Here is a 16214-nt window from a genome sequence, read left to right on the forward strand (position 1 = left end):
CGAGGCTCGGCTCCCAGGAGCGCTGGGGGTCAGATGGGGAAATGGCTAAGGAGAGCAGAGACGCCCGCTGGACACCACATGGTCGTCAAGACTGTTGTCACGGAGCGCATTCAGCACTGAGAAGACCCGAGGAGGCCGTGTTTGAAGCAAGGCCGGCGAGGCCGTGCTCCCAGCGGCCGCCCTGGGGCGGGGCGCGCGACACGGCCCTCACCTCTCATGTAGTACAGGGTGTCCCGCAGCATCCTGAGCACAGCCACGTACAGGGGGTCGCTGAAGGCGCCGTAGCAGAGGTCGGCACTGGGGCTGGCCTGCAGGCAGGGGCACGGGTGTGACCCACACAGCCTGTCGCTGGGGTCACCTTCTGCTCCTTCCTTCCCTGACGCCGCCCAGAGATGCAAGAGTGGACTGGCCCAGCACTGCCAGAGCTCTTGGCAGTGGCACTTCCTGACTGTGCAAGCTCGCCGTGGTCCCGCCCAGGCTAAGATGGAGGGGGCCGGGCACACCACACGCTCACAAGCGAGGCCTCAGTGCCTGCACCCATGAGGGGTGTGCCCCAGTGTGGGCGGCGGCCCAGCAAGCACCTGGGCCAAGGACCACACGAGCAGTCGAGCCCAGGCCGGAACTCAGCTCCCACCCGACCGTCAGTCCCCCCGAGCCTGTCCCGCACCCGCGCGGCAGGCACACTGACCACCGCTCAGCAGTCAGGACAGGCACTGCCAGGGGACCTGGGCAGGAGGCCCTCAGAACACGCACCTCGATCACACCCGTGACCACTGCGTCCAGAGACTTGAGAACAGGCTCCTCCACGATCTTCTTCACCTGCAAGGGAAATGAGGCCTGGTGAGCCCCGGCAGACACAGTGGGAGATGGAGGGGCAGAGCCTGCCAACGACGAAGCCATGTCACCACCTCCCGCTGAAAAACGGGGCAGAGACGTGAGGCCAGCAGCGCCCCCTCCCCCAACAAATGCCCTGAGCCCTGCCAGCACCGGGGCCTCTCCTGCCCTGGACGGGGCAGAGAGCAGACAGAGAAGGAGCCGGCTCCCTCAGAACCAGGGACGCGAGGCTTCCATGCCCAGAGGTGAAAGCGCCCAGGCTCCAGCCCAGACTGACCTTCGCCTAAAGCCCCCTCTCGTGTGGGGGCTCGTGGCCGTCTCCCCATATGGCTGCTGCAGGGGTGAGACGGGAACGTGGCACACGGACCCTGAGGACATGCGCCTGTGGCCCCTACAGCCTCCCTGGTGTCTGCCCGCGGGCTGCCCGCCCCTCGCTCCGCTCACCAGGTTTAAGAGTTCCCGGAGCATCTCGAGGGGAATGCTGAACTCTTTGTAGGTGACGCCATTGAAGAGAGGAGAGACGGAGAAGCTGGAGCTGACGGCAGAGAAGTAGTAGTCGGATTCCGAGGTGCTCCCATTGGGTGAGTAAGAGGCTGACGGGGCAGAAGCAACAGTGGGTCTCGGAGCACGCGGCCCGGACACGCTCGCAACACGCACCAAAGGCATCGGCTGTGCTTACGCTGACACTCCAATTCCACCCTTCCCTTAAGAAACACAGGCTGACACGATCCAGCGATCTCACTCCTGGGCGTACATCTGAATTATGAACTGAAATGATGCGCGCGCCCCTGGGTCCACAGGAGCACTGTTCGCAACAGCCAGGACACAGAGCAACCTAAGTGTGCGACGGCACACAGAGAAGGATGTGCCGCAAGCGCTCAGGGGAGCGCTGCTCAGCCGCCCAAAGCACGGAATAGCGCCCCTCGCAGCGACGGGCATGGGCCCAGGGATTCTCAGATGAAGTGAACTCACTCAAAGACGCACTCATACGCGGAAGTTTACAAAGGTGAAGATGCGGGAGCAGAGGGTGGCAGCTCCACGGGCTGCGTGCGGGGGCCCCGCGGCGCTCCGTGCTGCAGAGGCGCTGAGGGGGCTCTGTGCTCCCGCATGCAGAGACCCCCAGCTCACAGCTCGACCAGGGCCGTGGCCTCAGCACGCTCACAGGCGGCAGATACCAGGTCCTCCCTTGAAGGACACCAGCTCACTGTGAAAACTAGTGCCAGCCACCTGTGACCAGAGGGCGCCCCCCGGACACGCGGCACAACGCGAGGGTGAAGCCCCGCGCGGCAGAGGCAGCGAGCGGGCAGACACGGAAACAGGAGGCGGGAGCTCCAGGCACCAAGGGGCTAGGATGCGACATGCATGCGGTGAGGTCACTGAACGCTCTTTAGCAGTAAGAGAAATGATCAGACGTGTGCTTTTAAGAAATACTTCTTAAAGATAACTTCTTGTGGTGCCGGGACTGTCAGTGAGCGGGGAGCGTGTGAGCAAGGGCAGGAGTGGCGCTCTCGCTCGGGCCTGGCGCCAGCCGCGATGCGGATGGCCCTGCACTCAGGCTCCCAGGCCGAGGGCCTCAGGGGTGTGTGACGTCGGGGGCGGGGGCGGGTAGGCTGTGGACGGGGCTCCCTCCAGCGGGATTACGCGCGGTGAGCCTGGCCTTCAGGTGTGCACACGCGTCCACACAGCGCAGAGGCAGTGCGCCCGCGCTGTCCACACTTCTCTGCGTTCAGTCACGCCTCTGCCTTTCTAAAGACGCTCCCCAGGCGTCTCAGATGCCCTTGAGAAAGGCTCTCGGGCGAGTGCCACCTGGCAGAGGAGCGCGGGGCTCCAGGGCGTGCGCCCCCGCGGCCCACCCGACCCTGTCTCAGGCCCCGGAGGTGACGCCGCAGGCTGCCTAACACAGGTCTGATGGTGCAGGTTGGCAGACGACCACATTCGGTAAATGCCCCGAGGGTCCTCTGTGGACAGCAAGCTCCACAGAAAGCGTCACTAGAGGTAAGCTTCCACTCAGTCTCCTTACTACGTGCCTTAATGTCACCCTGGTCCTTAACGCCGTTAAATGAAAAGAAACGAGAAGGACCAGCCGCTATCACCGCCACCTGAAAACCGGCACTTCCACAGGCTAACACACTGAACTCAGACGGCCGGCACCCGGGGTCCTGCGTGTCCCTTCCGACACCTGGCTCCAAGTCTGAAATACTTTCAGATTCAAGTGTAGGAAGTTTAATTGGGAACAGAAAACAGGTGCCCTGTCAGCCTGGCACTGAGCTGCATGCCACCCACACACCGCAGGGGGCCTGGACCCTGCCCTGGCTTGGCCAGTGCTCTGAACAAGGGCGAAGCCCACCTTCGAGGCAGTGAAAGGCAGATCCTCCAGGGGGGCTGGGAGGGGGTGCCCCACGCTCAGGGCTGACCTGAAACACAGACCAGAAAGGCAGTCAGACCTCGGGCAGACGAGCTTCCGACTGCCGCCTCGCTCATCCCCCTCCTCCCTGAAGGCCCCGCAGCTACGGCTCTCTGCTGCGATTCTGCAAGCGCTGGGTCTTGCCACATACTCTGTGCCAACTGACTGAGCCAGGTTCCTGTTATTCCCTGGCTTTCTCCACGCGCCAGTCACATGTTTCCTAGGGGCGCCATCTCCTGCTCAGAACAGAGCTGTATACCCAACGGCTAGGAAACAAGAGCTTTGCGCCCGGAGATGACTCACATGTAGATCTCAGAAAGGATGTGGCAGCCTCGGCCCTCCAGAGAACTCCAGCGAGAGCCTCTGAGTCCCCTAAAACCACAGCAGGACCCTCGAAAGTCCCGGGCCCCGGCTGTCCGGGAGCACGGCCCACCTGCGCGACGCTGGACGCGCTGCTGGCCTTCCTCTTCAGGCTGCCCTCCTGGCACACAGTGAGCAGGCTGCTGGGGAGGATGGAGCGGAAGTCGTTGAAGGACCGTCTGCGCACACCTTCCAGCTCCTCGGGGACGCGAGGGGAGTGCGCAGGAGCTCTGGGGAACAGCCTGGACAGGAGCGAGTCCTCCGAGCTGCTGTGCCGCCCAAAGGCGCGCACGATTCCCAGCAGGCACGGGACCACGTGCTTGCAGAGGTACTCTGGAAGACAAGGGAGACCGTGGTGGCACCCCAGGGGACCCGGGCCCCCGCCTCACCACCCCTTGACCGCAAGTTCAGGGGCCCGAACAGCCTGGCAGCAGCGCCCAGCCCGGCGCTGACCTTTTCAACCCGCCCACAGCCCAGCGGCAGGCGTGGCCCACGGCAGGGTGTCTGAGCACCCTCAGCTCTCGTCAGCCCTCAGCCACGCCACCCACGGGCTTTCACCCAGGCCTGCGCCAGTGCAGCCAGTTCTGCTGGGAGCAGGTAGACAGCTTCCCACCACAGGGAAAAGGACCTCCAAATAGGCTACAGGGGAGGAAACTGAGCCCCCGGAGGCTGAGGGAGGGGCCCGGCACTCAGGCAGGACAGCTGTGCTCACGACCCGCCCCCAGTGCCCCCCAAGCAACCGAGGTCATGTCCACAGGCACACTGGTCTCAAAGAAGAGGAACTCTGAAGACTGGGAAATGCCAGGGGAAGGATAATCGCAACACCATTAAAGAAAGAAACGTACCTTTCTCTTGAATCTCCAGGGCCTGGCACATCCCCAGGAGCACGTGCAAGACCTGCAGCAGCGCCTCTAGGATCTGGAAGAGCCGAGGACACGGGGCACACAAGCTCACCCAGAGTCGGGGCAGTGCCACACAGCTAACTCGGGCCTAGAGGCAGCCTGGGGCGGCCCCGCGTCCCACCTCGCACACGACCGAGCCCGCCCCCCCACAGTAGCTCTGCCGAGGCGGGCAGCGCCTCTGGGAACACGGCCCGCTTCTCGGCCAGTCCGGAGGCCCCGCGGCTCCCCTCACGGCTCAGCACCCTTGGTTCCTTCAGTGCATTCCTACGATTCACGGCCTTCCGGATGGCCAGCCTGACCTCACTGGAGTCCAGAGCATCGGCAATGGCCTCCCGCTGCCACGCCGGGGAGCCGGGACTGCCCCGGGTTATCGCCAGGCTCAGCCGGGCTCCAGATGTCTGGGGACGGGACGCTGGCTCTCCAGTCCCTTCATGCTGCTGGCCAGACAGGCTCACAGAGGTGAACTCTGTCAGCCTCTCCCATACCTGCTGCCCTAGGCTGTGTCCCTCCCCCGAGGGGTCAGTCTTTTCGGCCTGTCACGGAGCCCCACAAAAGTCCAGGCCGTAGGTTCAGCCCGTCGGGCGGGTGCTCAGTCCCCAGCTGGGCACTGCCTACATCGTGTGGCCCAGGTCTCCACCCTGCTGGTCCTCAAGCCCTGCCCTCGGCCACACTGCTGACCCAGGGTGTCAGCAGCGGTCAGTCCAGGCTCTGAAACGAGCACCAGACGGAGCCCCTCATCTCCCTCACTACCCGTCGCTGCAGGGAATCCAGACAGAGGATGAAGCTGGTCTGAGGTGACTGGGTTGTAGCTCCCGTTTCGTCAAATGACACGGAAACCGTGAGGATGCGAAAAGCAGTGCTTTGTCCATTTCATGTATTAAAGTTACATCACCATCTTCTGTGGTGGCTTCGCTATTTCAGTGGGTGTTACTGACAGAAAAGCCCTGTTAGCATGTTAAATAACAACATTGACGATACTCTATTTCATTACCTGTTCAGCCAATCCACCATAAAGAACCTCAACTAAGAAAGAACGGTGGAGACCAACGTAGCAGCAGAAATAGGGACTAACGAAGTCACAGTGCAACAGTACGGAAAGAGATTTTAAAAATTAAAAGACACAGAGACACAGGGACTGAAGAGCAGCAGCCAGCTGGGAACACGGCACACGCGAAACTGGTTCCCCCGGCAGGGACTGAGGCCAGCCGCTCGGGGAGACCGACTCTGCGACTAACAGATCTGGTTAAGACAAGCCTGTCACCATCCTGTTCCTCTTTACAAGGAGAGAGTATGGAATACACTGAAGCAGCATTTCCACCAAAATAAACTAAAAGGAGAAAAACTGGGGCACTTAAAGGAACCAACGGCTCCCACTCCTACAAGGAAGTGCTTCTCTTGGATGAGCCCCTTTGGCCCCCAGCGTGGAGGCAGCGGGACACAGGACCTCTCACTGCACAGGGCAGGCGGGAGAGCAGGCCGAACCGGACCCGGGGGTCAGCAGGGACAGCCCTGCAAGCAGAACTTCATGTTTCTCAGCCGTGTTGTCAATCACATGCCGTAAGTCAGCATGAGCAGCCCAATGACCTCGCTTCCCGTCCCGTCATCACACAGGGCTCCGCGCACACGGAAGCACCAGGTCGCTGCGCACTCACCTCACCCCTCAGGGAAGGGTCCCTGTAAGCCACGTCAGACAGCAGAGTAACCAAGCAGAAGCTGAAGCTCTCGGCCACCGGGAGGGTACCTGCAGGCAGAGACAGGAGTTGGACCATCACCCTGCCCGGCTGCTCCCCTCACACGCTGTCAAGGACCCACTCCCTGCGGAGGCTGCTCTCAACGGGGTATGGGCCCAGCATGTTTCCTGAGAAACACCCCACCTTCCTCGTAACAAAATGATTCAGTTCAAGAAACTTAGATGCTTCCTGAGCCCATTTATAGTCTGAGATCACAGTGCCTTTTACCACAACAGCCTCCATGCTTTACTTCCAACCTACATGCAACTGGGAACTCAGTCTTCAGTGTGTGGGAGATATCTCATGGAGGCTGAATTTCAAACACCAATCACTATCACCTGAAACTGAGTTAACGTTTATTTCTCTCTTCTTCTGACGGATGGAGAAAGTCTAAGATGCTAAGAGGAGCTACCAGAGACACGCTCTGCAGGGAGCTTCTCAGGAGCAGGGCCTCAGGCCAGAAAGGGAGCTCTGCACCCAGAGGCTCGAAAGAGAAGCAGCGGTTCTGTCAAGGGCACTGAGGGAAGGCCAGGCCTGCCGCCGGGGAGGCCGGGTCCCTACTGAACACGTAACCCGTCCTGGACGCTGAGCACCGAGTCAAGGGCACACACACACACAGAGGGCAGCCACCCGCCACGTGTCTACTTCTCCACATGTGATCCAGAGACACAACTCTAGGTCCTTCTCAAGCATGAGTGTGGCCAGAACCCCCGGGGGGGCTTGTTGAAGCAGTCTGTCTGCTCCCTGGCCCGAGTCCTAACTCGGCAGCTCCAACGCAGGGCCTGAGACTCTGCCTTCTGAGAAGCCCCCGGAGCTGAAGCTGCTGCTCTGGATGCATCAGAGCTGAGCGACACTGCCAGAACAGAAACTGAGAGGCTGAGGTGTCACCCAGCAATCGGGTACTTATACAACTCCAACGATCTTTCAGTGATGCTCAAAACTTCGTGAGAGCGAGTCCATGTGTACAGAAGTGGTACTTGTTTTGAAATAAACTAGGATCAATGTTTTCTAGGACTCTGCTTCTCCCCAGATCAGACAGCAACGGTGCACACAGGTGTCTCACTTTTTACAGTGCTCTATTTCACCTGTCGTCTTCCCGATTCCAGGGTATCTGCGTAACCTAGAGTCTGTCAGCTCTACGCTGACACCAGCCACCAGCGATGGTGAAGATCCAGAGGGCAGGAGGAGCCCGGGCAGACACACACAGGTACAGCACGGGCTCCTGCAGATGAGCCCACCTAACAAATGCAGGCCATGCCACCGAGAGGGAGGACGGGGCCTTTTTGCAGGCATCAAGCCCCAGTGAGATCTGAAGGTGGGGGCCTCAGGCCTCAGAGACAGATTACAAGGAAACTTCAGTCTGAAGGGTCATGAACTCTGAAATGCTGGAGATCTTCCAAGCTGACTTTAGAGTCTTAGAAAATCTGTTCATAAGACCATGGGCGTTATAAGCATTTAGCACAATGCCTGGCATGTCGTGGGCCTATGTAAATATTTCAGGAAGGACAGGAGGAAGGAGGCAAGCAGGGAGGAAGGGAGGGGAGTGCAGTGGAAGGAAGAGGGGAGGTTATCTCACTTTCTCTTTGTCTTTGAAAAAATTTCAAAATCAAATACCAGCTAGACAGAAACACATGAATTTAGTCCGTTTCTAATGATGGAAAAGTCAATGGAAATGCAGCAATATCGATGAAGTGATGAGACTACCAAGAGAGGACCCTGCGGCCCAGCCCTTTTTTCTGAGCAGCCGCCAGGCCTCTGGAAAACGGATCTGACTGCAGGGTGACAAACCAGCTCGGGGACAGCCGAGGACCCACTGCTGGATGGGGGACGTGACCAGAGGTTCCTGAGGGTCCCGTGGTCCCACTCAGCCCGCCCTGTGTGGGGCTCTGCGTGGGGCTGCAGGCGGGCCGCTGTCCCCCAGCGGGAGCAGAACTGGCTGCAGGCACCACGCTGCCGCGCCAGGGACTGCACCCTGGATCTCAGACGGGAGCACACGGACGCCTCCTGTACTCCGGGCAACGCTGAGCCAAGTTACCTCTGCCCTTCCGAGCTGTGCTCTCTTCTACCCAACACACTTTCGGAAGACCTTTAAGAAGTCGAAGAAGGTAAGGAACCACAGAGTCTTTGTGCTTGAAGAAAAAAACAAAGAAGATTACATTTAATTAAACACATGGCTTTTGAGTACACACTGAGCCCAGATCCAAGCACGCCCACACCCTCTTCATCTCAGAGCAGGGCGTGTGCACGGCAGCCCACAGGCGGGCCGACGCCTGCCCCCTGCTGCCCTGGGTCCAGCTGGCTCTGGTGCCTGGCAGAAGGCTCGTGTGCACTCGCCTGGAGCGGCTCCCTGACGGGTGCTCAGAGCCCCCAGCCCCACAGCCAGGCCTCAGGACCAGACCCTCCGGGAGAGAGAGGCTTCCGGACGCGGGGCTGCCACAGCTGCTCTTGGCCTCCCTCCTCCCCTAAACGTGCTCCCGCACGCTTCCTTCTGCTCCTCTCCAACGGGGCATGAGACTTGACAGCCAGCAGTAGCCAGCGGAAAAATCACTTGCAGGGAGTCAGATCATAACCTCCCCCTACGGGCTCGCTCGGTGGTCTGCTGCTGAAGGACCAGACAAGCATAATTCCCAAGAAGGGGACACCATCAGACGTCCTGAGATGCTGAGAAAACGGTAATTTCGAAAACATGCAAATTCTGCCACAGGTTTTTATTTTTTTATTTTTTAAATGTCAGATTATACTTTTAATGCTATGTCAGTCAAAACATACCTGTGAAGCAAAGCAGTCTACAGGCTACCACTTCGTGACCTTGGCCACCACTCATTGTCATCATCTATTGCTTTTACTATCAAGTGTGAAACTTAAAAGTGGGTACCTCATTAAACTTGCCGGGGAACTGTGTATATTGGGTTAAGTATCTGGTGTTCCTTTGTGAGGTTTCTTTAAATGAACAACCAGAGGCGCCATTAGGTTATACCTCTTTTTCTTTGTAAGAGGAAAAGCATAAAGCAATATATGCTGTTTTTTAAAATATATATGATTTTGTTTTCAGCCTAATGTCCAGCAGCTTCACAGCTAAAGCCTTAAAGATGGGCATATCAAATTGGTCTGATCTGTTGGCCCAGCCACTCGGCAGAAGCTGCAGAGGAAATGGAACAAGAGTTAAGTGGCCATCTGTAGTTAGTTAATATGGCTTTGCGGTCTGCACAGTCCCCTTTGCCCAGGTCAGCTTCGTTGACTTTTTTCCAGTATCTTAAACTAACAGTTTGAATAATGCTCTCAGGACAGTAATCTTATTAGTATTTCAGATCTTTTGTGCTCACTTCATTCTACCTGAACTGATATTTCCCCCATTAGACACTGCCTTATCACTTCTCCTGTTTGACAAGTCTGAAAGTGAAGTCATTCAGTCGTGTTCGACTCTTTTCGAACCCATGGACTGTAGTCTACCAGGCTCCTCCGTCCTTGGGATTTTCCAGGCAAGAATACTGGAGTGGGTTGCCATTTCCTTCTCCATGCCACAGGTTTTTAAATCACCTTTAAAAGGCACATTAGCACATGCTGTAAAACTTAATTCACATCCATCATAGTTTTGAAAAAGACACCATGATTATCTCAAAGAGTGTTGTCCTTTGGAAAGGGAAAATACTGGCTCCTCTGCGTCTGACTCGGCAGCGTTCGGCTGAGGCGAAACCCAAGCCCCCTCCCAGAGCACCAGCACAACCCAGTGGGACCACAGCACACCTCCCCAAGGACGCGGCCCTCAGGGGTCACGTGCACCCGTCCAGCTACCCCACCCTCCGGCTCGGATCTAGGTGGATGCAGCAGATACAAACTTCAACCCCAACTGCACCGTCTCCTGCACTCAGAAACACTTCACTTCGCAAAGGCTTACCTGTAGGTCAGATTCAATGAGAAAGATGCCCAATGCGATCACTGCGTCTCTCCGCCTCTCATCCAGCTGGAAGATCCCATGGAAATCTACTGGGCACATACAAAGCAGCTTTTGGACCTAGAAAATGAGACAAAAAACCACGGATTAAAAATATATAAGCCCACATTCAGAATGGACCAGTACGAAAAAGCCCAGTGAGTCTATACAACCAACAGGCTGTTTCCCCAGTCTAAAGATGATAGCAAGCACACCTCCAGCCTCTGAAGTGACGCTACACACGCCCTTTGAGGATCCTGGCCGAGAGCTGAGCGGCCGTGCCTGCAGCAGTAACGCACAATGGCTGAGGTCTGCTCCTCAGTGTTGGGGCAGCCTGGGTCCCTGCTGCCCAGCAGCGCCCGTGAGCAGGTGACCAAAGCCGCAGGCATCCCACCTCCACTTACGGCTCTTTACACTCCAAGCGTGTGTACAGCACTTGGGACGGGGTGGGGCACTCAGCAGGTATGCAGTAAACAGTGTCCACTGCTACTGGACGTGCCCTGGTGGCAAGTGGAGGGCGGTGGGTGGACAGTCAGCAATTAACGGGACAGATGAAAACACTGGATGACGGTCAGAACAAACCAACAGGAAAGGCCACCAAAGAACCAAAAATCGGGATTCAGTATGGAAAGGAAAACAGGGGATGCCAATCCTGAAAATCTCTGCAGAGGAAGCTCTGAAGGCGCACCAGGAGGCGCTAACGCTGCAACCCATGGATGTGATGAGCAGCTCTTACCGATGCTCACAGGTCTGGTGGGACGTTTTACAGGCAAAGTAAACTGAATCCAATGCTTGGCATTTGCCCTGAAGATCCATCAGTCAGTTACCACTGAGGACTTTTTATAGAAAGTAATTCTGTTGCTCCCTTAAGATTTTAGAACAGAAAATACACGGGGACAAACTGAAACTGGCAAGTTCAGTTCAGTCGCTCAGTCGTGTCCAACTCTCTGCAACCCTGTGAACTGCAGCACAACAGGCCTCCCTGTCCATCATCAACTCCCGGAGTCCACCCAAACCCATGTCCATTGAGTCACCGATGCCATCCGACCATCTCATCCTCTGTCGTCCCCTTCTCCTCCCGCCCTCAATCTTTCCCAGCATCAGGGTCTTTTCCAATGACTCAGTTCTTTGCATGGGGTGGCCAAAGTATTGGAGTTTCAGCTTCAGCATCAGTCCTTCCAATGAATATTCAGGACTGATTGCCTTTAGGATGGTCTGGTTGGATCTCCTTGCAGTCCAAGGGACTCTCAAGAGTCTTCTCCAATACCACAGTTCAAAAGCATCCGTTCTTCGGCGCTCAGCCTTCTTTATAGAAACTGACAAAAGTTACATAAAATGCTTTCGCCCCAGTGCTGCGTTTACTAACTGACGATCTGAAACGATCTAAAGCGCTGCAGGAGTAATCGTGGTCAACCATTTGATCAAATATTAGGTTAAACCCTATGAAACTGCTGATATGCAAACATTTTTGATCTATAAAAACAATGCTTTTATAAAGTTTAACCTAATGGCACAGACATTAACAATGGCATTTTTCATGGCACAGAACAATGCTCTAAACATTCTAGAAGCCGACAGAAGACAAGGTCTGAATTACATACAGAATAAGTGTGGGGAGAAAACGTATCAGGGGATTCCTTGGCAGTCCACTAGTTAGAACTCTGTGCTTTCATTGCTAGGGCCGGGGTTCAATCCCTGGTCCGGGAACTAAGATTCTGAAAGCTGCACGCTGGGGTCAAAAAAAAAAAAAATCAGTGTCAATGCTTCCAAGAGACAGGCTGACCGGAGGTGTTACGTTTCTTCTTCATGTTTCTTTATATTTGCCATAATATGTTCTAAAGGCAAACAGTCCTTGTGTCATCAGGAAGCACGTCCCGTAGGTTAACATTAAAGTACACACACAAGAGGGGAATCCGTGCCGTGTGAGTAAATGCTCAGGCGGAAGAGAACCCCCGTGACAGGCAACAAGGGAGGGAGCCACGGAGGCCCAGAGCTGACGGAGCAGCGTGCTGACCCCGGCCCTGCCCCACCCAGCACAGCCAGGGGGACCCTGGGGGGCTGCAGGGCAGAGCGAGACTCAGAAACGCGGTGCCACTGGCCAAGCCTCCAGACCAAACACGGAGAGGACCACTGGTCAACACTCGCAGGCGCCAACACTGCCGAGCCTGAGCTTCTCAACAGCGTGCTCCCGTCCTGTCCTCTGTCCCTGCAGGCTTCTTGGGTGGCAGGGTAAGGATCTCGGAAGTGAGACGCACGTGGACTTTGGAGTTAGACCCAGAGTCACCCGGCGACGCGCAGAGCCTCAGCCTCCTGTCCACGCGGCATCCCGGCAGGGCCAGGCACCAAGGCACAGTCCTAGCGGGCTCAGCACATGCCCCGTGAGGGTGGGTGGGGGCAGCGCACCTCTGACCCACTGCCCCTCTGCTCACTGGCACCACCAACAGGAGGCGCCGCGACGCAGCGAACCCTGGACCCAGCCCTGCCCTCACTCCAGGCAGGCGAGAAACCAGGTGATGGAGGTCGTGCAGGAGGCTGGCTCTCCCTGCGGGGAGTCGGCGGAGAGCCTCTCCTCTCCTCCTCCTCTGAGAACTCACGCTGGAGGACGCCACTGTCAGGGTTTCCTTTTTTGTGGAAAGGCACATACACTCTTTAGAAGGCTAGACTGGCGCCGTGCAAGCTTTATGACCCAGGGATCTTTCCGAGGGTCTGGGAGCCGTCCTCTGGAATGGACACATCGAGGGGGGTGGCACCCTGCCTTCCCAGCCACCCCCGTCCCTGGAGGTGGGCAGGAGCCTCACTGCCACGAGCTCCTTGTGCCATGAGGTGAAGCTACTGCCAGAGTGAGGAAACGCCCAAGCACGTTACCCAGAACTAGACAGGACGCCTAGGCCGAGCGCCGCAGGGCAAGTCAGCGTGAGAGCGGGTGGACGTCGGGTATGTAGGTCACAGCAGAGCTGCAGTTGCAGCCTTCATTACACGCTGGCCAACGGAACTGTTCTCAAAGTACACAACTTGTGTCATCTGAAACCTCTGGGCATAGTCTCCTGGGGGAACAAAATTCCCTGAGAACTGAACATTAAGCTGTAAGTATTAGTGGTGTTTTCTGTTGTTAAATCTGCTTTTTTTGTCACTCTATGTCCTGCCCCCTTGGAGAACACGGAACATAAGTCAGCATTTTCTAAGAGATTCAGCGCTGCCTTGGTAGACAACGGTGCCTGTGACAATTTTGGCAGGTTGGCAAAGCAGCTCCCTCAAGCCTCAGCTTCCTCAGGTATGAAAGAACCAGCTGACAGACTCCTGCAGTGAAATCCTGTGGACAGGGAACTCCCACCTGCAGCCCCGAGGCCACAGCGGGATGTGGACACAGCTTCCTGCCATAAAGCAGAAAAAAGGGCAGACACGTGAAAGCACACTTCACACACGTGACAGCCCGCTTCGCACACGTGAAAGCGCGCTTCACACACGTGACAGCCCGCTTCGCACACGTGAAAGCGCGCTTCGCACACTGCGCTGAGGGCCGGGGAGGGGGCGCCGAGCTGAGCCCTGCGACTGCCCGGGACTCCTGCCAGAAGAGGCACCCCGGGCCGCAGAGCGGGTCCCGCTGCTCTCACAAAGCCGCGGAGACAGGGACGGGGAAAGCGGCTGGAGAGCCAGGAGAAGAGGGCGCCAACTGGAAGAAGCTCCGCAAATCCGAGTCGTTGGTGCATACGCTAAGACAGACCAGGATAGGGTCATACCCCGAGAAGTGGGGTAAAAATCAAGCAAGGAGCTGGAAGCCGAAGGTTCCCAGGCCCTCGGAGAGCTGGGAGGAGCCTGGGCTCCTTCCAGCCAGAGCGACAAGCCCGCAAAGCTTCCGTGGAGAACCTGCAGGGCCACGCCTCGGCAGGGGAGTCGAGTGTTCTGTGGCAAAAGCTGGTTCAGACCCGCCCTAACCAAGTTTAAACCAGCTCTGCCACAGCTGCAAGGAAAGCACCTGAGAAATGCAGCAGCCTTCCAGACAAAACCCCTCCACAAACCAGGAAGGTGTGGGAGCGTCCCCAGCCTGACGAGAGCCCGCAGCTGGGGCTCCCCGCTGGTTCCGGGGCGAAGAGTCCGCCTCGCGGAGCAGGCCACGCGGCTGCTGTCCCCGGTGAGGCTGCGGGGCCCGAGGGCTCTAGAGCCGCTGCTCTGCCAGGAGAGTCTGCTCCCGGCGCCCGTGCATCAGTCACACCATCCACACCGCGGACTTCTCCTTCACGGCGCCTGTTAGCGTTCCCCGTGTTTACTTCCAGCTTTTGTCTAATGCCGCTTTGTCTCTCTCCACGGTAAGCCCCATGACAGCAAGACTGTGCCCACTTCTCTGCCCCTCTAGGGCCTGGCCCTCCACAGGCCCTCCCAGACTGTGTGGGAATGAACGCCAGCGTCTTTTGCTTTCACCATGGTGAACCCTCAGCCGGCCTGAATCCCAGCTTCCGGACGAGCTCTAAACAGAGATGCTCAGAAGAGAGTGGCTCAGCAGAGAGAGTCTCTCAGACTCATTGAATACAGGCAAGTGAGCCTGGAGTCACTTTGCTGCAAACCTGCATTCATGCGGCAGGGTTTCATGCAACTGAAAGCTGTGCTCTGGCTGGTGTGGTCATATGCACAAGAGGCCAAGCTTTTTTTCATGAGAGAAACAGATAACAAGAATAAATATGTGAATAAGAAACCAGGAGAACAAGAGCACAGAAACATTTCAGGAACTAAACTCGACGATGGGAACAGCCACTGGAGGAAGGCACTGAGGCGCCGTTTCCAGCGAGTGCAAATGGCAAACGGCAGACGAGAGTCAGAAACGAAACATTTCTGCCCTCTGGGGGAGCGGGCGGCGGTGGCGCACACGCTCCTGAGAGAACCCAGGGCGGCCGTAAGCGCTTCCCCGCGCAGACGCAGGCCCTCCCCGGCTCCCCAGGCAGACGTGGCCTCTGGGTTTGGCCCCCCCACCCCCAGAGCTTGTCTGTCTCCACTCTGCTCTTCCAGCAAATCCTGTTCCCAACGCTGGTTCTCCGCCTCCGCCACCTGAAATGCCTCGCCTCAGCAGCCAGAGCGTGTAGCACGTGCAAAGCCCACGGCCGTTCCCATGAAAAACCTCGGCTGAGGGTGACCTCCCAGCAAGGCCCGCAGCACTTTCACTGCCTCAGGGCTCGGTTCACTTTACTACCTTCTATCACATTCTTCACAAACCTACCAAGAGCCACAAGGAAAGAGTTTAGGCCCACATTAGAAGTGATCTGCTCCTCCCTCTCCCCGCCCCCACCCCAGCAAAATACCAAACAGCCAAGTATCTTCCCAGAGGCTTTAATTCCAAAGCCACAGGGTTCACCACAGACTCCTCTCTGGACAGACACCGGCCAGCCCGGCTCCTCGGACTGCTGCAGAGTCGCTAAGTTACCTGAGACCAGGACCCCGCGCGCAGCTGGGACCCGGAGCGGCCCCGGCCCGGAGTCAGGACTCAAGCAGCAGCCCTGCAGCCTGGAGAGAACACAGAATCCAAGCTCCCACAGCACAAAGGGCGAGAGCATGGCGGCGCCACGCCATCTGAGCACAGAAGGTGAGGGCACGGCAGCGCCCCGCAATCCCAGCGCTTCCGCCCTGCGGGCTGTCTGCTTACCTCACAGTATAACAGAGCCAACCGCACCCAAACATTATCCTGGGCTCAGAAGGATAAGGTACCCTCTTATGCTTTCTGAGTTGGCAGGGAAACATACGACAAAATCCAGCCCTGTGAAGCTATAGATAAACCAGTACAAGGTGTCTTACCAACGCTATCACAACACGCAGAACCTTCCGGAAGCAGGTGGGCAGTTCACATCAAGACTCGTCTGCGATGTAACACAAGGACGTAATTCAGAAGAAGACAGTGCCAGGTGTACAAACACGCTGCTTCACAAGGAAAGACCAGAAAGTCTAAACAGAGAAATGCCTAAGTACGCTTCACCAATGCAAAAAAAACCATGTCCCACCATGAAAACAATAACTATCAGCTACTTTTGCAAAATACAGTGAACATAGCTATACGTGGTTAAAGGCTAAAA

The 16214-nt window shown here is 57.1% G+C and overlaps 1 protein-coding gene across 1 annotated transcript in view; it reads right to left on the reverse strand.

Moving 5' to 3' along the window:
- Nucleotides 1-16214, reverse strand: part of PI4KA (phosphatidylinositol 4-kinase alpha) — a 59153-nt gene that overhangs the window by 38672 nt on the left and 4267 nt on the right. Inside the window, exons 2-10 of the mRNA XM_061385598.1 lie at nt 10126-10242; nt 8266-8359; nt 6153-6241; nt 4444-4516; nt 3672-3931; nt 3182-3248; nt 1279-1427; nt 754-819; nt 212-308 (exon numbers count right to left, since the gene is read on the reverse strand). Of these exons, the coding sequence (XP_061241582.1) occupies nt 212-308; nt 754-819; nt 1279-1427; nt 3182-3248; nt 3672-3931; nt 4444-4516; nt 6153-6241; nt 8266-8359; nt 10126-10242 (1012 nt within the window). The remainder of the gene's footprint in view (nt 1-211; nt 309-753; nt 820-1278; nt 1428-3181; nt 3249-3671; nt 3932-4443; nt 4517-6152; nt 6242-8265; nt 8360-10125; nt 10243-16214) is intronic.

This window comes from Bos javanicus, chromosome 17 (genome assembly GCF_032452875.1).
Source record: "Bos javanicus breed banteng chromosome 17, ARS-OSU_banteng_1.0, whole genome shotgun sequence".
Taxonomy (NCBI): Eukaryota; Metazoa; Chordata; class Mammalia; order Artiodactyla; family Bovidae; genus Bos; species Bos javanicus.